Below are 21,234 nucleotides of genomic sequence, written 5' to 3' on the forward strand. Positions count from 1 at the left end.
CTCTCCACCCCCTTTCAGGGTAGCTCCCTTTGAAGCGGAAAGCAGTGGCTAGGGAGCTTCTTCAGGCATCTGGTCCACCCAAGCACACTCACCTCTCTGTTGAGGAAGCAGTAGAGGACTGCCACTAGCAGGCCCTGCGGAGGGAGCAGAGGCAGCAGGGGGTCAGTGTAGATGCTCCAGCACCAGCCTCCCTCCAACCTCCTCCCCAGTTCTTTGATCACCAGGCCCAGGCTCACTACCCCCACCTTGGAAGTGTTCCAGAGCCTTCCCACACCTCTCACCTCGGGGTGTAGGGGGTCCTCTTATGGGCCCTCCCAGTGTCCCTGGCTGTGCTGGCATCATTCAGCACAGATGGCTCCTTGGGGTCAAGGACAGGGTCTCTTTTCATCTGTCATTCCCAATGTCTACTCATATGGCATCAGTAAAAAAGTAAGGGCTGCTGACTTGGGCCACAGGGAAGGCACATCACCTGGACTGGTCAGGTGGGCCATTTGGGAGAAGCAGGGAGTTGTGGCACCTAAAACACACCTGCCCCAGGAGGGGGAGTTGAGGCCAGCCCATGTGAGACCCTGGCACCTAAGTGGGCTCATTTTCAAGATAAGCTGGAAATCTGGAGATGGTTAAACATGGACAACTATTCAAATTGAAAAATATGTGAATATGTAGTTAGAACAAAGCTGGCGTGCAGGTCCTGGCTAGCCAGCCGTGGGGCTTGACTTCTGTGCTTAATGCGCAGGTGAATGCATTGGGGGCTACATCTGCCTTGTGTTCCCTGGCATGGTGGGGTTCTATGCCTATCAGGACCCTCCCTCCTTGATACCTCTTGTTTTCCTGATAATGTCCCTTGGGATTCTGGCATGGATCTCTGCCAGAGTAGGGATTACAGTCTGGTTGTAGGATTTGAGCCTAAGAGGTCTGCACGGAACCATGAGCTGTGAGCAGGGTCTCTGCACTGCGAATACCCCGCTAACCTCCTCAGGGACCTACCACAGGTCAGCCTGGTCTTCCTTATAGGCCCTGCCTTCAGTCTTCTCCATCTGGTCAACACCTTCCCCTTCAGAGGTCTGGGTGCTACAGCTCTGAATTCAGGTGGCCTAACCCTCTTCCCTACTCCTCTCTGGGCCTGCCCTTACCACATTGGAAAGGATTCCAAAGAGCAATGAATCAACCTGTCTGATAAGCTTAATATGTAGGACTGCTGAGGGGTATTGGCATTTAACAAGTCTCAGTGACGAAACGAAAAGGATTTGCTTTAGAATGTCAGGCATCCATGACTGCTGCCTAGAATGGGGACAATTTGGAGTGTGGGGCAGCAAACACTAAGGCAGTGGTTTCCAAGTTATCCTGCACATTAGAATCACCTGGGAGCTCTGCCCAGGTTGCATTCTGTACCCCAAATCTAAATGTCTTAGAGTGGGAGCATCAGTAGCTTTGAAAGTTTCCCCAGATGATTCAAACAGGCATCACTTACTAGAAACCACTGTCAGAAGGCGTGATAGTCAGGCTTTGAAATAAAACAGCTGAATCTGAGCATAGCTTGGCTTGCATAATTGTGGACTTCTGGATTCCAGGTGCTTCCTTTAATCCTTACCAAAGCCCTAGGAGGTAGATGGGAGGATTCCCTCCACAGTGAGGGAACTGAGTCACAGGGATTTAGGCAAGACTGGAGCTGTGTGTGCTTGGCCCAGAGCTGGCGGTCAGGCTGCCAGCTAAGGTTGTCGCCCATCTCACTGGGCTCAGGATTGCCTGGGCCTCACCAGTCTGGGCCATGAGAATCCAGGGACAGGTTTTCACTGTTCAAGTGAGGGCAGGAGCCCTGGGTGAGGGAAAAGTAGCTGCGCCCCAGGTGTGTATAGGACAAGCCTCACATAGCCAGCAACTTTAAGAAACTCCACAGTTTTTACACATTTATTAAAAATGAAATCTTTAAAGAATTTTAATGACATGGAGAAAGTTCACTATGGGCATGACAGAGAATTTAACAAGCAGGACACAAAACCAAATATCATGATCCCAATTGCATGTGTGTGGGGGTAGATCTGTGTGTGTCTTCCTGGGTGGAAAAGAGACTTAGAGGTAAATACGTCAACATCTTAACAGAGGTTATTACTGGGTTATGAGATTATGGATGGATTTTTCTTTTTCTTTTAACTTTTCCTTCTTTTCCAGAGGAATTCAATAAACGAGTATTATTTCTACAATCAGAAAGAGCTAATAAACTTTTTAGTTTTTAAAATATATGACAGTGATAATGGTATCGTGGTTTTTTAAGCATGTCTTTTAGAAATACATACTAAAATATTTACTTTTGAGATAAAATGATGTCTTGGATTTGCTTAAAATGATGGGCGATGGCGTGGAGGAATTGGATGGGGTTGGAGATGAAACAGGATAGGCCATTGGCAATGGCCACACAGGGGTTCACTTTACTATTCTCTTCCCTTTTGTATATGGAAGAAATTTTCCATAACACAAATTTTAAATATATATATTACATATAATTTAAATATATATAATTTAAATGTATAATATATAATGATATAGTAACATAATATGTTTGTATGTGAACAAAGATTCTTTTTAAAAAAATCTCTTAGAGATCTTTTTTCTTTGTAAACATTTCTATGGGAACATTAGGAAAGTGCTTTTGGTTTTCTCTCAATAAGCCATTCCCCAGAGAGAAGCCAAATGGCCTTTGCTTGGGTAGTCCACAGCCCCAACCACAAGCCCCAGCTCCAGGGGCAGGCAGTCCCCATCCAGGCAGGGAGGCAGACCTGGGTCTCTATGGTCTCTGAGAGGAAAGTACTCACTCTGTCAGCTGGGTCAAGGCCTTCTATCCATCTGGACCTGGAATCCTTTACCTGCTAAATGGGCCATTGTGAGCCCAGCCTCCACACATGTTATAAGAGCCGTGGGCATGAAAGCTTTTTGGCCCAGAGGAAGAGAATCATGGGTTACACAAGAGGCCAGGTGTTCTAGAGGTCTGGGGTACTGCTGGGGGACTCTGGGCAGAGGAGGGCAGAGGAGACAGCTCTGGGGTGGAGTCTGAAGGTATAGGTTAGGGCAAGACTCAACTCAACTCAATAATGTGCTCCTCCCTGGAACCTGAGAATGACAGATGACCCTGGTCACGCCCACTCTGAACAGAACTCTGGGAATGAGGGACGTTCTGAGCAACCACCCTGAGGCCACGGCCAGCCTGGTGAGGAATACTCTGCAAGATGATCAACCTGGCTTCTTTAGCAAAACCCATTGGGAAAAATTTCTCTCAGGCTCCAAAGCTTTTATCAATAGGTTTTTCCTGGGAACTAGCTTGTTTTCATCTATGGATACTGTAAATCTTGAAATAGATTGTGTTTCTGTCTTTGCTTTGGCTACTGGGAAACTCAAATCAAATTTATGACCCACCTCTTTCACCCTTATAGGATTTTATCAAATTTGTTTTTGTGTATGAACTCTTTTGACTTTATTTTCTTTTTTCACTGATCCCTCATCTACTTGTTTTTTGTCCTCTGTATGTTTTTCCCGAAAGCGACATCACATTGTTTCTGGAAGGAGATAACTCTGAGTAAATAAAGAAATAACCTTTTGAAGTTTGGAATTCATGTTAAGAGTCCCTTCTGTTCAAACATCTTTGCTACCTTTTTTAACCTCACAACATCTTGTTAAATAAGTAGGTAGGTGACTTTTAACCTCACTTTTTTCTTTTCTTTTAAGTTGGTTTTTACTTTTAATAAGGTATATATGCACATAGTTTCAAAGAGTCAAATGATTTTTGTCACAAAAAAACAGCAGTCTCCTGACACTCCCCCGACCTCCATTTCCTGTTCCTCAGAGGCAACTACTTGGAACTCTCTTAACGGATTCTAAATAATATGCTGATGGTGCTACTTCTGGATTTTTCAGTTGGGGGCATTTTTATGGACTTCTCAGTACAACCATGAGGATATTATTGTTTGAAACGCCCTCCCACAATGCTCATCTCCCTGCCCCAGTTTTTGATGGTTCAGCCATAGCTGTCAGCGCTTACATTACTGTGACTGTGAAGATGCTGTTGAGAGTTGCGTAATATAGCATGCTAGAGTTACTCTTCCCTTTTGTTTTTCTTGGAGTCAGTGTCTCTCTCCTTAGTTTTATCTTCCACCCCCATTTGACTGGTTCCCCTCCGTCACACAGCACAGTGAGGTCCCTGCCTCTCTTGGGTCTCTGCCAGATGAGACATCCACCTTCCCAAACCGCACTGCTGAACTCTTCCAGGAAGATCTGGCTTTAAATGGCCTCCAGGTTTCTCTAAGGAAAGAGAGAACGCCTCTTTTCCTAAAGTCATAGTCCCTGAAACTTACCTGGAATGAGCCAAGGGCCAATTCAAAAAACAGCTGAATCTCCATGGCATCTTCTGGGGAGAGGGCAAAGACGATGTAGTGGACTCCGAAGAGGGGGATCAGCAGGAGAGTGGACTTGGCTAGACGCCTGGGGACACAGAGACACAGAGACATGCTGCAGTCTCCCACCCTCTCCCCTACCTGTGGGCACAGGCTCCATACGCCTCCTCTCTTGCTTCATTGCAGGAGGCTTCGTAGCAGTGTTCCCATACTTTTTTGTTTTTACTTTTTATTTTGTAGAATTTCTGACTCCCACGGACTCATCACCCAGATATAATATTTATCAACCCATGGCCAATCTCTAAACTTTCTGATCATGCACCCCACCAGTAAAAACATCTGAACTTGGACCAACCCAAATAGCTATTTATAAATTATATACATATATGACTCCCATTCTAGGTCTAATGTATTATCAGCAAAGCTAGCATCCTTATTTGATAATAAATAAGAAGTGTTTTCATTTTCTTCCGAGGTTGGAGTTGCCCAATTTAGCAAATAAAAATAGAGGATGCCCAGTTTAATTTGAATTTCAGAAAAACAGTATTTTTTTTTTTTTTGGTGTGAGTACTAAAAAACTATTGTTTATGCAAAATTCAAATTGAATAGGCATCCTGTATTTTATCTGGCAACTTTATCCTGGATGCCCAACTCTCCCCTACTTTGGAGCCTACTTCTCTAAAGACATTCTAGGGAATCTGCCACCAAGAAATCCAGGCCACTGACAGATTCTCAAAACTCTGAACTTCATGAAGAAAGCTCTTGTCGTACACTGATTCATCTTTAACATCTGTCATGGGCTGAATTGTGTTCCCACTCAAATTCGTAAGTCAAAGCCCTAACCAGCAGGATCTGAGAATGTGGCTGTTTTTTGGAGTTAGGGCCTATAAAGAGGTGAATAAGTTGAAGTCATTGGGATGGAGCCTTAATCCAATCAACTGATTGGATAAGAGGAGGAGACACCAGGGATGAGCACACAGAGAAAAGGCCCTGTGAGGACCCAGCAGGAAAGTGTCTGTTTACAAACCAAGCAGAGAGGCCTTGGGAGAAACCAACGCTGCCAACACCTTGATCTTGGACTTCCGGCCTCCAGAACTGTGAGAAAATTAATTTCTTTTGTTGAAGATACCCAGTCTGTGGTATTTTGTTATGGCAGCCATAGAGAACTAATATAGCATCTCTCTTTAACATCTTAAAGGTTTTAAAGTATTTCTGCATTATACATCTCCTTAAAAATCTGATGAAAGCTAATGTCATTCTTCCCTGAAAAATACACCTGCCTACACAAACTTCTCTGAATTTGGGTCCCTGAAGTCCATTGCTGACTCCCTAGCCTTACTCCAAGAGTGATATCTCTGCCTCCTAGGATCCTGCCGAGGTTCCTTATCTTCCCACCCCAAATGTCTCAGGTTTCACAGTGAACCCAATCCCTCTCCCCCCATTTACATTATAAACTCTTTGGAACCCGGTTGTTTTCCCTTCTCCATCTCCTATAGTGCCTAGCACCAGCTGGGTAAACAGTAGGTGCTCAGTAAATGTGTGCTAAGTGTGTCTAGGTCTCTGCCTTCCACTTACTTATAATGGTTCACTTCATTTCCTCTTGTTTCTTGGGTTCTAAGTTTTCTCATCAGGATTCTTAGAATGTTTATAAAAAGGATGAAATTAATCTGTAAAACACAAGGCAGAGGGGGCACTAAAGGTGATTTGCATACCCCCCAGAAGTCACTGCAGACCACACCCAGGATACACCCAAGATGGCACATCAGTGATTCCCCATCCCCACCCCTTGTCCTAGAAACAAGCTGTCTGTAGGCCTTAGAGGCACGACATCCCTCCTAGCACTGGGTTGTAGGAGCTCTAAATTGGCTCAGCTGCTGCAGGATTCCTCACACTTGGAGTGTATTGGAACCCCCCGGGGATCTTGTTAAAATGCAGGTCTGGGTGGGCCTGAGATACTAACCAGCTTCCAGGGAATGCCAGACCTGGTCCTTGGACTACACTTTGAGTAGCAAGGCTTTACAGAGATGTTCTTAAAGTTTAGGGTGCAGATTGTTGGGCACCCTCCCCGCAGAGGTCACAGGTCACAAGTCTGGGGTGGGGTGGGGTGGGACCCAAGAACTTGCATTTTCAACAAGCCCCCAGGTGATGCTGAAGCTGCCCGTCTAGGGACCACACTTCAAGAACTGCTTCAGAGTCTTCTTTTTTTGAACACCTACAGCACCTGGTATTCCTAGGTGGTCTCCCATCCAAGTACTAACCAGGCCCGACCCTGCTTAGCTTCCGAGATCAGACGAGATTAGGCACATTCAAGGTGACATTGCCATAGACTGCTTCAGAGACTTATAGTCACTTGGCAGCTCAACCACCAGCTCCAGGAAGCCATCCTTGATTACCTCCCTTTCCTAATTCGTTGTAGTTAGGGGCGATGTTACTGTGTAAGAGCACTGGAAATATTTGAGAGGGGCAAACACGTGCATCTGTCAAACTTGTGTGTCTGTCCACTCGTCTGCCAATTCGATAACTTCCTAAAGGGCAGGAATGGAGTCTCTTCATTTCTTTTGTTGTCCCCTCCACCAACCTAGTGCCAAACGTTATGAAGTTGCCCACATGGCAGCACCTCTTCTTCCTGCTCACCGCTGGCTTCAGCACCATTTACAGCAGCAGGGATAAGTGGAATCGCCCAACTGGGCACCCTTATTGTTCATGTAAATAGCCCGGGGCCCGGAGACGCTTGCCAAAAGACAAAGGATTAGTGGCCTGTCTAGGACTCCTAACCCAGTGCTGCTTCTTCAGGAACGCTGCTTCTCAGCTTGTTGTGCATCTTGCTCTGAGCTGGCTGTGCATAGGGTAAACTATTGAAGGCTTTATTTTATTTTATTTTATTTTATTTTATTTATTTTATGTTATGTTATGTTATGTTATTTTACTTTTCGTCTTAGAGTTGTATTTGATTTAATAGGGTGCACTTAAAGGCAAAAGAAAAAAATCTTAAGATCTCTAGAATGAGTCTTAAATAATAGAATTATAGGCCTTGTGACAGGCTGGTAGGGAAATATTTTGCTTCCAAGTGTCCACCCAACATCCTTCAATTACAAAAGAATACAGTCCTGTGAAATCGATCTGGACACTGGGGCTAGTCGTCCCTTCTCTGGGGCTCTCCAGAGCTGGGCTGTCAGAGTCTCAGAATTACAGAAAGGAAACTGGCTTAATCAAATGAAGATATAGTCTCTTGTGGGAATATTATGCAGTGATAGCATATCGGTTGGTCAAATAACTGCAAATGACATAAGAGAGCTCACATCTATTGCTAAGTGAAGAAAAAAAAAACTAGGATACAAAAGCATTTTGGAAAAAAGTATGTGTGCTCAAAGAAAAAGATAGGAAGCAAAAGCACATGTGTATTTACAATGAGAATCTAGGTGCTAACTGGTGATTCGTGGGTGATTTTATTCCCTTTTAAAAAATATATTTTGTATCTTCCAATTTTCTGTTACAAGAATTCTATTTTAAAGGGAAGAAGGAGAAGGACAAGATGGGGTAGGAGTACAAGAGGGAGGGGGAGGGGAGGGGAGGGAAAAGAAGGGGAGGAAGAGGAGAAAGAGGAGGGGAAGGAGATCATGGAATGATCACCTCCTCCCACTGGCCTCAGGGGTTACGCCTTCAGCCAGTGGAAGAGGAAGAGGCTGCTGCTCTGTCCTGTACCCTTTCTTCACTCCAGCAAGGCCATGGAAGGTCTGTCAACTGATCCTGTAGCCACGGCATCCCTCCAAGCCCTGTGCATAGCTGAGGAGCTGATTCTATCCATGAGAGAGCCCCACTGTGTGCCTGATGTGTCTTCCTTCCTCTGTCTTCCTTATCCTCATTCATACCCTCAGGTTCAGCAGGAGCACCTGGGAACTTAAAGCTAAAGTGATCAATCAGGCCAAAGACCACAGCCTTACTCATCTTTCCCCAGCCACAACCCACCCCTTCCCTCCATGATCCCAGCTTAATGATTCTTCCCAGTTTAACAAGAGGTTGCCAAAAAATGATCAAGACCCAGTAAGCTGACCAATGAAGGGGGAATTGAGGCCAGCATGGAGCCAGCCAGTTTAGAGCAAGAAGCTCTACTCACTACATTTTAGTGTCTACTCATAGACAAAAGTGAGTTATATAAGCACTTGCCTCCTGCCTGCCCCTCACCCCATTGCCATCCACCTTTCTCTAGGGATGGAGCTTCTAGCTCCTCATGCTGCTGCACGACCTCTGAAAGCTCTGAGGTTTAGCCCTCCTGAACCTAGAGGAAGGGGTGCTAGCCCTATTTCCTCTGTCCCTACAAGCCAGTCACTGTTCCTTCTCTCTCACTGGAGCCCAGTTTAGGGGAGGATGGCCACTTACCAGGATGGAGAGGATCACAGGCCCTCGAATGACCCACCAGACAGATGCATTGGCATTTATGTCCCAGCACCTATGGAGAGACAGCCAGGCATCGTTAGGAGTGGGGAGCTGGATTGACCAGAAAAGACTGATGCCCTGAGGTGCCCTTTGTATGAAAGACATACGCTGGTGGTCCTGAAACTTGTGCCTCTGTGCTCAGCACCATTAGAACGGCCTCCTCCTGCTGCTGCCCGAGAGCACTGCTGGGGCCGAGGGAGTAGCACCCTGTCTCCATGCATGCTCAGTCAGTGTCTGGGGGAGCAGATGTGTGAAATCTAACAGCCAAAAGATCCCAGATCTCAAAGCTAGCAAAATGGCAAACTCAAGTGCCAACAAAGGCCAGGCAGGTGACATCAGTGAGTAATGTGGCTGAGTGACTGACACGACCTCAGGACCCCAGGACATCAGGTGTGGGTGGTATTTGGCAAACTGGAGAGCATGTGCTTGGTCTAAGGCAGCCACAGCTCTGCTCTCGTTGATTTTTGCCACAAGAGAAAATGGGAAATGCTAGCAGAACTTTTTATTTTTTTCTAGAGAAGCTGAAAATCCAGATTTTTTCAAGCGAATTTACCAAATTTAAAACATTATTTTGAAACAATTATTTTGGGCCAATTTTGGACTGCAAGACCCTTATAAGCCTCATCTGACCTACTCCACTTCCTGGCCTGGTTGTGTCTCATTCTGCCAATGAGAACCTGCCTCCTGCTCTGTCATGCTGCCTCACTTCTTCCCTTGTCCCTTTCAAGCTTTCTTTCCATGTGCCTATTCCTAGAAGGTCCCCTGAGCTCACCTCTGCCCCCAGTGTTTCACATCTTCAGAGAACAAGACTAGATCTCTTTATCCCCAGTAGGAGTTGTTGAGAATGCAGCTGCCGCTCTCCAGGCCTGACTCTGCAGGACTCTCCAACACCCAGGTATAGGGAAGAGCAGAGGAGGGAGATCCCAGGAGGAAGGAAAAGTTAGTTTGGACTTTAGAGCTTCCTCTCTGAGGAGCACCTGACCTAACCAGAGCTGCCAGGGCAGGCAAAAAGGGAGTGAGGCCTGAGAGGGTGCAAGTGTGGTGTCTATCAGTAAGTTCCCACTCTGGGGGAGCTGGGCACTCAGTAGCCTGGCACCCCAGAGAACTTTCCTCTGGCCCCCAGGCTGAGAAACAGGCCTCTCCTAGACAGCTCCAAAGAAGTGTCTGTCCTGTTTGAAGAACTGGACACTCTTGTTATCTCTCCTTCAAATAGCTTACCCAACATCTTCAATAAAGTGCTTGGTGATAGCCCATGAAACAACAAAAATGGCTGGAGAACCTGAGGATAAAAAATAAAGAGAGGGGCAGAAGAGAGAGGACTCAATTTTCAATACGCATACAAAGAACAAGACAATTGGGTACCCCAGCCCACGTAGGAGCCAGGTGCCATGGAAACTCCTTTGTAAATAAACCCTATGTAAGTGTGTAGCCTTGGACTTCAGGGGTGCAGGGATATCCTGGCAACTGAGGCAGGTTCAGATAGATCCTAAAGGTCACTAGGGTTTGGGGTCTCCTAGGAACCTGGGCCAGACTCTGGAGGACCTCTGCAGAGAAGAGAAGGGATGAAGTGATGATCTAAGACAGTGGCCATGCGCCACATGTAGCTATTGAGTACTTGATATATGGCTGATTCCAATGGAGATGTGCTGAAAATTTAAGATAGATATCAGATTTTGAAGATTTAGTACGAATAAAAGAATGTAAAATATGTTATAATAATTTTTTTATTAATTACATGTCAAAATGATAATATTTTGGTTATACTGGGTTAAGTAAAATATATTATTGAAATTAAGTTCACCTGTTTCTTTTTACTGTGTTTACTGTATTCACTAGAAAATTAAGTTATATGTGTGGCTCTGATTCTATTTCTAATGGACATGGCGGTCTACATGCTGAATGGTAACTATCCTGTACCTGGGCTGTTCAATTTTCAGACCTCTAGCACCCAGGTCTCTACCCTGCTCCAGCCTTCCACACACACTCCACCCCAGGCAGGAGATTAGAGGATACTTCTCTGGAGGAACCAAACAGCCCCAGACAAAGGGCCTACAGATAGTGATGCTGGAGACCTGGCATCACAGTGGCCACTTCCAGCTCAGTCTCCCTTGAGACACATCCCCCACACACAGAGCCTTCAGTCAATTGTGAAGTGACATGCTTAAATATGAACAGTCAAGGCCACTGACATCTGAGGAAAGCTGATTACATAAAAGACAAGGACCAAAACAATCAGAGAAAAGGAACTCAGAGGAAACAGACCATGCAGGCTGCAGGAGGAACTTGAACAAAACAACTCTAAGGGATATCATCAGAAAGGTAGAAGATTACATCTGCAAGACAAACAGGATGCTGAAAACAGGGAGCATTCAGAGTTCAAAGAAAAGGGCTTAGAAATTGAGTGTGGGATAATCAAGATAAAAAAAAAAAAAATTCCATAGATAGTTTGGAAGATACAGACTAGGAATCATCCAGAAAGCAGAACACAAAGAGTGGAGGGGGCTGAAAGAATAAGAAAATTAGAGGTCGAGTCTAATCTACTCTACTATCTGTACTATCTGATTAAAAGTTTCAGAAAAAGGATTAAAAACCAGAGGGGGGAAAAATGATCAAATGGATAATGTAAGAATATTATCCAAGAAATGAATAATGTGAATTTCCAGATGAAAGGGCCACCAGATACCAGCAAAAAGGATGAAAACAGACTTGCATGGGGGCACATCTCTATGACATTTCAAAACGGAACAGAGAGAAGACCTTGCATCTTATATTTAGAGAGATGAGTAAAAGGGCTCAAGAAACAGAATGATATGGCATGTCCCATACCACCAGATGCCAAAAAAGAAGGCCTTGAAAATTCTGGGGAAAATGATCTTTCAACCTAATTTTCATGTCTAGAAAACTACAAATTAGATGTGAAAGTTGAACAAAGGTATTTTCAGATATGCAGTGAAAAAAATGTACCTTCCATGCTCTCTTTGTTAGATACTGGAGGATGTGCTCCAACACAACTAGAAAGTAAACCGAAAGGAGGGATTCAAGAAATAAAGGAATAGGATTTATGGAGAAAAATGAAGGAAGTTCTCAGCATAAAGGTTAAAGAAGTTGAGCAAGTCTCAACAAACAGCACAAATAGAACAGGAAGACAGAAGGCTCTAGAAAGAACATTGGTGAAGTTGAAAAGAAACAAGAGACCTAAAATGTAGTCACTTTTGCTAAGCCCTACCAAAACTTAATTCCTAACCTGATTGCAATTTCAGCCTCTCCCAGGAGTTGAATTTTAAACCAGTCAGTCTGGAATTCCCTGGTCAGCACCAGTGGGGTAATCTGCTTGATAAGACACCCCCGCCCCCTCCCTCCACCTTCCCCTAAGGGAAGGTGACCTTGCCTGAAATAATCCATTATTTTAATTTCTTGCCCACCCTCTTTCTGCCTATAAAACCTTCCATTTTGAATCACTTAATAAAGCCAGTTAGATCTTCAAATTTATTCCACTGAATTTTGTTCCTCAACAGTGAATATATGGTTGAATAGTATGCCCCCGAAATTAACATCCACTCAGAACCTCAGAATGTGACCTTATTTAGAAACAGGGTCTTTGCAGGTATAATTAATTAAAATGAGGTGATTCTTATCAGAATGCCACTCATACTGGGACCCTAATCTAATATGACTGGCATCCTTACATGAAGGCTACAAGAGACACAGAGAGGAGACATAGAGGGAAGAAGGCCACGTAAAGATAGAGGCAGAAACTGGAGTGATGCACAAGCCAAAGAACACCAAGAATGGCCAAAAATCGCTGGAAGCTAGCAGAGAGGCATGGGACAGATTGTCCCTCAGATATCACAGAAGGAGTCTACCCGACAGTAACCTTGGTCTTGAACTTCTGGCCTTCGGAACTGTGAGAGAATACATTTCTGTTGTTTTAAGTCACTAAGTTTGTGGCAATTTGTTACAACAACCCTAGGAAACTAATACAGCAGGGGGAAAAAAAACAAATAGGGATTAATAGATTTTATGTTGTATTTGATGATTTGGAAAATAGCATTGGAGGGTTTCCAGTTCCGTTGGAGAATTTGGGAGAATTAATGACAATATAAAACAATAAGTAAATTTAAAATGACTCCATGAAAAATAAAAAGTTAAATATTAGAAAATCATTGTAAAGCACCTGGCTCAATAATAAACAACATTTACTCAGTGATAATGATGATTTGGATATGATTTAACCAAAAATCGTGAAAAGCTCTAATGAGAGCATGAAGGTAGTGGATGAAGAATTTTATATCCTTTTTCTCCATCATCAGGAATCAACAAATGATGCCACAGATGGATGAATCAAGAAATAGTAGAATATTGTTTAGAAACATGAGAGTACATTTTAGGAGGAATAGCTAAAGTTGAAGGGCATTACCTCTGAGGAGCAGAAGTGGGGTCAGGTGACTACTCTTTTATATAATAAGCCTTGTAGTTCTATTAATTCTTTAAACCAAATATTTGCATGACTTTGATAAAAATAATAATTATAAAAATCCCTGCCTCAATATTGGGGGCTCTGGGCAAAGACTACGGATTCTGAAGGCTACCTGGTCATTCAATGTCTTACACTTTTAACAGAGAGTAAGTGGGAAAGTGAAAAACTGATAATGGCCTGAGTCAGGATTCTCGATGTGGTCCCTATAATGTAGGGCAGAGACAAGAAAACTGAAATGTTAAATCAGCTATATTCAGAGACTGCAATATGCTGATCAGCCCTGCAGCCAAACCAGGAGGAAACCTGCAGAACAAAGGAAGATTTCTGCTGGGATTGCTAGCAACTCATTTCGCCACATCCTGAAGGAGAAACAAGAAAAACAATCTTTAAGTGGCACTCTACACAAAATAAAATTGTTCATTCCCTAAGGCTAAAACCATAGGGAACCTATGAATCGAAGGCTAGGAACTGCCAGCAGGCCTTTCACACTACATATTACATATTCTAACCTTCTCACGCTACATACTCTTATCCTTCCTTACTGTATGTCCATATCAAAGGAAAATGGGCAAACGAAGTCTTTAAACTGTAACTCATAGGAACTAAAGAATGATATATAAACCGAATTCCCCAAACATTCGGGGTCCCTCTCAGTGTCTTTACTCTGTCTCATTGTCCTCTCTCTATTGTTTCTGTTCTTCTGAGTCTCTCTCACTCTACGCTTCTGAGAGGAGACCACACTTTATGGAATGTTACCCCTTCTCTAATAAACGTTTCTTTTAACTCTAACTTTGGTGTGTGTTTGAATGTTTTCTTACACTCCATCAAGAACCTTCTTCTCTCTCAGTTCAGGGCTTGAGTCTCCCCCAACTCAGGGAATTTGCCCTGTTCCGCAACACCTGGACCAGCAGTATTGGGATTACTTGGGGCCTTGTTAGACATGCAGAATCTCAGGTGCCACCCCTGGCCCAGAGACTGGCTCAGAGACTCTGGGGGTGGGACCAGCCCCTTGGGTTTGACATTGTGAAAGAAGAAGAAATTTTCCTCTATCCTTCTTGGTTCTTTTGGCTAGTCTAATAATCAAATCAGCATGGGAGAGATTAACAAGAGAAAATACCAAATTTAATTACTTACATGAGAAGTTCAGATACAGAAAGGGAGAATGAGGTATATGACATTTTGAGCTCAGGATGAGGTAAGGTGCCTTAAGGCTTCAGAGAGGCTTCTTATCATTTGCAGGGTGCTAAGAGCAGATGTTTAGTAATTAGAAGTTTGCCCTGCCCTATAGATAGGTCATAAAAAGTTATTTCTGATAATAACTTTTATTATGGGCAAGGCCCCAAATTTAAATTCTTTAAATGAGAAGTAAAAATTTCTTGTGAGCCCACAGGATCTCAACTGCTTTCAGCTCAAAATAATCCACATGCCAAAGTGGCACATCTTGGGGAGATCTGTCCTGAACCCCTTCAACACACCCTCCATGTGATTATGATGCCGGCAGCAGCTGGAGAGCCACCAGTTTAAGTTCATTGGTGAGTGGGAGCTTGGTTCATCCCCATAAAAGCCAGTGGCATCACCCTTTTCTGGGCACAGACTGACACCTCTGCGACCTTGTAAAAGCTTTGGATAATTATGAAAAACCTTAAAAGTGTTCACTCCTTCTAACTCAGTGATCCCTATTCTAGGATTCTGTATTACACATGAAACTAGCTTTTTCCCTAAAAGTATTCATCACTATGTTATTTACAATAGTGAAAAAATTAGAAACAACTTAAGTGTCTAAATAATAGGTATTTGTTTAAATGCAATCACAGAGTAGTTAAAAATGTTTATGGAAGAGTTGAAAGAACACAGCGTGCTTGTGTGTTAATGGAAAGAAGCAAGATCCAAAATTCTAAATATGGAATAGCCACAGCTATGTGGGGAAAACTGAGTAGGGAAAAAAAGTCTGCACAGAAACTCCAGAAAATGTTCAATAAGTGGGATTAGGCTAATTTTTTTCTACTTACAAAAAATATATATCTTTTGCCAAGTTTTATAGTGGGCACAATAGTTAAGCAATCTAACTCTGTGGAAACAAGTTGGGTACAAATTGAGGAGGGGCCACTGCTTTTGCAGGAGAATGGCAGCTCACAGGTGGAGTACTTCAGACCTTCCTGAGCCCTTTCGAGGTCTCCTTGGGGCTGTGTGGCAGAGAGGCCCACACAGAGAGGAGCTGCTGCTGTTTTATGCACTGTTCTCTTCCTAAGGCCTGACCTATAGCAGATGCTCAAAAAATATTTGAGAAAGAAAGAAAGGCTCTTGTTATCTCATTTAAACTTTCTAAAAATCTGTGACAGAGGAATCACAATGCAATTTTGTTTCTCCACTAAATGACAAACCCTTTGAGTGATGGAACTAGTTTTGTTTTAGTAAACTCTATAAGCTCCTCTGAGCACAAAGTGCTTGAAGAAAGTTGAATAAATTATGATCCTGATATTATAGATTATAAAACTGTCCATGTTCATACAGCAAAATCCTGGCAGATCTGGGAGTCAGGGTTCAGTGAGTTGGGCTCCACGCTGGGTGCTTTTTTGGCAGAGTCAGCTGCATAAGGCAAGTCCCTTGTCACCTGGCACTCTGGGACTATTGGCCTATGCAGAACTCCAGAGATCTGTAGAGCCCTACAGCTCCTGCTGACCTAGGGTCATGTGCTAATCAGGCTGCCAAGAGTTCAGAAGCAGGAGGGCTTAGTGAGCTCTGCCAGGTCAGGTGACTTCCCTAATGGTCTGATGAGGAGATGGGGCACTTACATGTAGGATTTAGACAATCAGAAAAAGAGTGGAGGGCATTCCTGCAGGGGCACTTCTTAATTAAAAGCACCAAGAAGAAAGCAAATGAAGCTAATGGCTGGTACACATGACCATCCCTCTAAGCCTGTGAGTCACCCCCAGGAATCTGGCTCTTTGTCCAGAATCCAGTGGGTGACTTACATATGTTTATCAAATGAACAACTGATGGATGGATGGACAGACAGACAGATGGATAAATGTATATAGCAAAATAGGAGTTAAGGGGCTTTAGAAAGAGGCTTTAGTTTGAATCATGGATCTGTCCTTGTTCACAGTGTGAGTTGAGTTATTATGTCATGTCTCTCAGCCAAGGTTTCTCTGAAGGGGTTCTGAAGGTTGTGATGATTAAATAATGCATGTAAAGTGCTGAGCTCAATATCTGGCACATAGTAAGTGCTCAAGAAATGAGAGTTGTTATCATTCTCATTGACCAGGAAGGAAAGGGGAAAGAGATGTAATGTGGCCTGTAGTTGGCTGTTCTACTACCAGTTCCCCTCCTTCCTAGAAACTGAATCCTGATTTCCTTTGGAAAGCCATGTGATTTGAGTGGCTTAAGCCAACTGGTATATTCCATTCCCTCAGACATCTGTGATTGGTGTATGAGACTTAAGCTGGCCTAATCAGAGTGAATGTCCGAATATTTCCTGGGAATGCTGAGACATAGCCTCTTTTTCTCATTAGATGTGACAAGGAAGCCAGTAGTCCAGAAGCTGCTGGCAGTTACATTGGGAGCATCAACAGAAAGCAAAGTAAAAATACAGAAAGAAACATTGAGCTGCTGGATTCAGCCTCGTTTGAAGTTGGTGATCCCTGGACTTTTCAGTTATATGAGCCAATTAATTTCTTTTATGTTTAAAGCCTATCTAAGCCAGATTTTCTGATGCAGAAAAGTCAAGAGCACTTTAACTAATATAGAAAGGAAGAAGAAAATGAGGACGTATAAAAAGAATGTCTAAGGAAGATGAGGCAATGAATGTCGGGTGGTATTGAATTGTAAAAGGCTTTGAATACCAGAAATTGGGGCTAAATTTTAGTTATTATTTCCCAGTTGAAAGATAAATAAACTAAGGCAAGATGGTTAAATATCAAGTAACTTATCTAAGATTATACAAGTTAACTAACTTTAAGTGTGAAGCTGGAACTAGAAACTAAATCTTTCCGATACCTTTCCCACGTACCACTCAGCTGCTACACCCATGGAGAAACATACCCCATCCGAGGGCAACACATCTCTGAAGGCACTTCCTTTCTGAGAAGAAGGAGATGACAAGGAGTGTGTGAAGGTAGAGGCCTTCCACCAGGAGCCAGGCGTAGTTGGCCATGATGCAGTACTGGAAGAAGACCATGACCAGCTTACAGCCCACCTGGACAAAGAGAGTCAGATGAGCCCCAGGATGGATGACTGTAGGCTTCCCTCTGGTGGCCAGCCCCAAAGGAAATGATAGGATGTGTTAGGGTTCAAGGGGTAGGCCACAGAGTAAGGCTCTGGGACTCATGGCTATCCCTATGGCCTTCCACTCTCAGAAGACTAGGCCCACAGAGTTCTCTAGAGAGTGGAAGTCCACAATCCAGCAGACTCGGTCAAGATGGCTAATGGGGCTTCTAAGACATTGCAGAAACAAGAACTGCATTCAAATTCTGGAACTGGCTGCCAGTTATAAAATTGTGTCAGATACTGCTCAACTCCCAACTCCCTCATTTTTCAGATTAAGAAATTGAGGCCTAGGGAGGAAAAGGAATATCTGAGCAAAGGGTTAAAATCCTTTCCAAGCTCAGTGTCCCTGGAAACAGATTAAGAAGGGACATACCAACTATGTTAGGAGGGAACACTGATTATAATAAAAATGGTCCCTGACTGGTACACTGTATCTGAACTGGAGACCTCTAAATACCCGATGGGGATGTTATAGTGTTGGCCTTGCCTGATGAAGTGACTCTTATAACAGGTATGTCCCTTGTAGGGATCCCTGAAAGCTATGGATGACTGTAGGATTGTGGGGCTTCTATGCCAGCATGGCTCCCATACTTGCACCATGAGGATCTCTTTTCTTCTCGTTGAACTGTCCCTTGGGGAGAGGATAGCTCCTAGGATGGCCTAAGGGCTGCTTCATGGACTGCTATGCAGTCATGTCCACAGAGGAGGAGAACCCACTACTGCTCTGTTGGCCAGCTGTTATTCCGACTCTATGGCCTCCCAGAGACTCTGATTCCACGCATGATCCATGGTTGGCTCATAAGTCTGATGTTAACAGAATCCGAGAAAGTTCCTTGCTGGACACTGCTGGACTTCTCCACTCCTGACTCAGTGATGGGGTGGAGCCTGAATTTCAGTCTCCTGACTATCTCCTGGAGATCTCCCTGAGAATCATAGGCCCTACTTTAGGGACCTCTCAGTTCCAGTCAGAAAACATACACACACACACACACACACACACTCACACACACACACACACACACACACTCACACATGTGCACATGCACGCACAAACAAAAAGCTATAAATAATACAAACTTAATAGATCTATAAGAAATCACAGATTTGAGTGGTAGAAAGTGGCAGGCAGATTGAACCAAACTCAATTTCCAATCCCCTTCTCCTTCACTTGCCTCTGCTTTGGAGACTCTGATAGTAAGAAACTCAATCTCCCAGCTTCCTTTGCAGTTAGGTATGGTCACATGACCCAGTTCTAGCCAGTGAGAGGTAGATAGGAGTCTTGGGGGAGGGTGTTCTTTCCCAAATGAAAAGGCAAAGTCTCCCAAAGAGAGAAAAAGTTAAAGCTTTGACTTTACTTCTTCTTGTTTGGAATGTGGATGTGAGGCCCGGGATTGCAACAGCCATATTGTAAATGTGTGGTTTAAAGCATGGGATCAAAAATGGCAGGGCAGAAAGAGGAAAGACGACTGTGTCCTTCATGACATCGTGGAGCTACTGTGCCACCTCTGGATAGCCCATCTGTGGACTGCTTATGTGGGAAACCAGCCCCATCTGTTTAAGCCACTGATGTACAGTTTTCTGTGGTATGCACCAAAAAGGATTCCCAACGGACACAGAGTGTTATTACAATGAATTAAGATTTGTCTGAGCATTCAGAAGGAGTAAGATGGTTAGATTTAACAAAACATGACTGTTTTACTGAAGAGCTGTGTGTGTAGGTACACAGGTACATGCCCACTCTTTTCCTTCTACAACCTACCCCAACCCTCTCTAGATTTGGCTATCTGTCTATACAGCTAAGACTTGGCAGGAGCAGGGAAAAGAGGAATCTTGCTATGTATCTAAATCCCAGAGTAGCTAATCCACTCTGGAACACTGGGAGTTGAGCAGCAGCCCCCATGGCTTCTCAACAAATTGATCTCATACATGACTCAGACTGTGCATGTGAGCACATGAGACTCTCACTGAACCTTCTGGCCCAGCCCCCGTGCTGGCCCCTTTAACCTAGGGGCAGCCTCAGCAGGAAAGGATACCCCCTCCAAAGTTAGGCCAAGGAAGACAGAAAGGGCTACCCTCACCCTGGGACACGCAGGCATGTTACCCTGTGAGCACTGCAGTGGATGACATCGTCTGAGGAGAAGAGCACAGCATCCTTGATGAAGTTGGATAGGGCGCGCAGGATGAAGGACACAAACAGGTGCATGTGGATGTAGTTTCGGGTGCAGTGCAGCCTCCTGGAGGGAGAGAAAGCAGGGCCAAAGGGGCCTGAGCTGGGAGGGGCTAGGGCTCAGCCAGGCCTGCCCCTCCCCCAAAGTACAGGGGCAACCCAGGCCCTGGTCATCAGCTCTTTCCAGATGACACACCTCTCTATAGCTCTCTGTTAGTAGAATCTAAAGAAGAATCTAGGCCCCTAGAAGTCCAGTCTACAGTGTATGATGTAATTTAAAAAAAAGAAAAAGCTGGGGTCATAGGGGCAACATTATATTCTGCCCTGACCTACTACCATCTCCAGCTCCCAGAATTGTTTAGAAGGAGTGTGGCGTGCCGGAGGCAGGCAACCAGAATGAGAGGGGGCAAGCAGCACAGAAAAAACACAGACTAGAGGGAGAAAAGAGAATGTACCCCTGCAGCTGCTGGTGGCTGTCTCTGCCTCCTCTGCAGAAAGCTTACCTGAGGATGAAGCCAATGCATAGTGGAGAAATGGAGGAAGACAGACCTAGTTCTACTGATACCTTTGAGCACCTAGATCCAGCCATGCCTAATGCCAGATGCCCCTGAACTTGTTAATTAGGTGAATTACGTCACCTTTTTTTTTTCTTAAGCCATTTTAAGGTGGATTTATGTTTCTTACAACCAAGAATCTGGCTAAGACACCTGTAAAATGGAGAAAATTGTACCTATCTCATAGCATTGTGTGAAATTAGAAATAACACGTAAAGCAACTGGTGCAGTAAGTTCTTAGTAACGCTCATAGGTGTTGAATGAATAAAGGAATGAAGAAACTTTTGCCTCAGGTAAGCTTTAGATCAAGGAATAACAAAGTGGCCCACCCAGACCTTCCTCTTCTGGCCCGAGCAGTTACGTAAAGTCTGTGTACTGGGAAGCCCGAGGAGAAGAAGAGCTGGAAGCGTGTTCTCACCGGAAAGCACAGAGGATGCTGAGGGCAACCAGGAGCATCACCAGGGAGGAGCTATAGCCCACGGTGTACATGACCTTCAGCTTCAGCAGGTACTTGTGCTGCAGAAAGAGGCATGTGTCAGCCCCACCTGCCCACCTGGCTGACTCTGCCCTTTTCTGCCTCAGAGTGTACTTGCTTCAGGCTATTCGAACCCCTTGAACTTGGGCTGCTATGCTGTTCATACCCCAGAGACATCAGTTCATAGACTTGTAACATCTTGGCTTTGGAAAAGATTTCAGGGATTATCTGATGCCAATTCAAACTTCTGTCCTATATATAAGGCCTCTTACATCACCTTGAATTTAAGCTGTTGTTTGAATACCACCAGGGACAAGGTGCTCATTGCTTTTCAAGGAATTCATTCAGTATGCAGCAGTGCAAAATATGACAAAATTTTTTCTCATGTGAAACTAAAATCTATTATCTTTATTTTTTTTAAATTTTTTTTTATTACCTTTTAATGTACATGTTTGGTCCTTTTTATTTCTGGAACCACT

General features: G+C 44.1%; 1 protein-coding gene and 1 pseudogene across 1 annotated transcript in view; both read right to left on the reverse strand.

Annotated features, from left to right (window-relative positions):
- SCTR (secretin receptor) overlaps positions 1 to 21,234 on the reverse strand; it is an 81,431-nt gene that overhangs the window by 1,461 nt on the left and 58,736 nt on the right. The window contains exons 5-12 of the mRNA XM_023534143.1: positions 20,699 to 20,796; positions 19,661 to 19,793; positions 17,335 to 17,488; positions 10,035 to 10,095; positions 8,760 to 8,829; positions 5,958 to 6,049; positions 4,344 to 4,470; positions 93 to 134 (exon numbers count right to left, since the gene is read on the reverse strand). Of these exons, the coding sequence (XP_023389911.1) occupies positions 93 to 134; positions 4,344 to 4,470; positions 5,958 to 6,049; positions 8,760 to 8,829; positions 10,035 to 10,095; positions 17,335 to 17,488; positions 19,661 to 19,793; positions 20,699 to 20,796 (777 nt within the window). The remainder of the gene's footprint in view (positions 1 to 92; positions 135 to 4,343; positions 4,471 to 5,957; positions 6,050 to 8,759; positions 8,830 to 10,034; positions 10,096 to 17,334; positions 17,489 to 19,660; positions 19,794 to 20,698; positions 20,797 to 21,234) is intronic.
- On the reverse strand, positions 6,592 to 6,710 carry LOC111743733 (annotated as a pseudogene).

This window comes from Pteropus vampyrus, unplaced genomic scaffold (assembly GCF_000151845.1).
Source record: "Pteropus vampyrus isolate Shadow unplaced genomic scaffold, Pvam_2.0 Scaffold120, whole genome shotgun sequence".
NCBI lineage: Eukaryota > Metazoa > Chordata > Mammalia > Chiroptera > Pteropodidae > Pteropus > Pteropus vampyrus.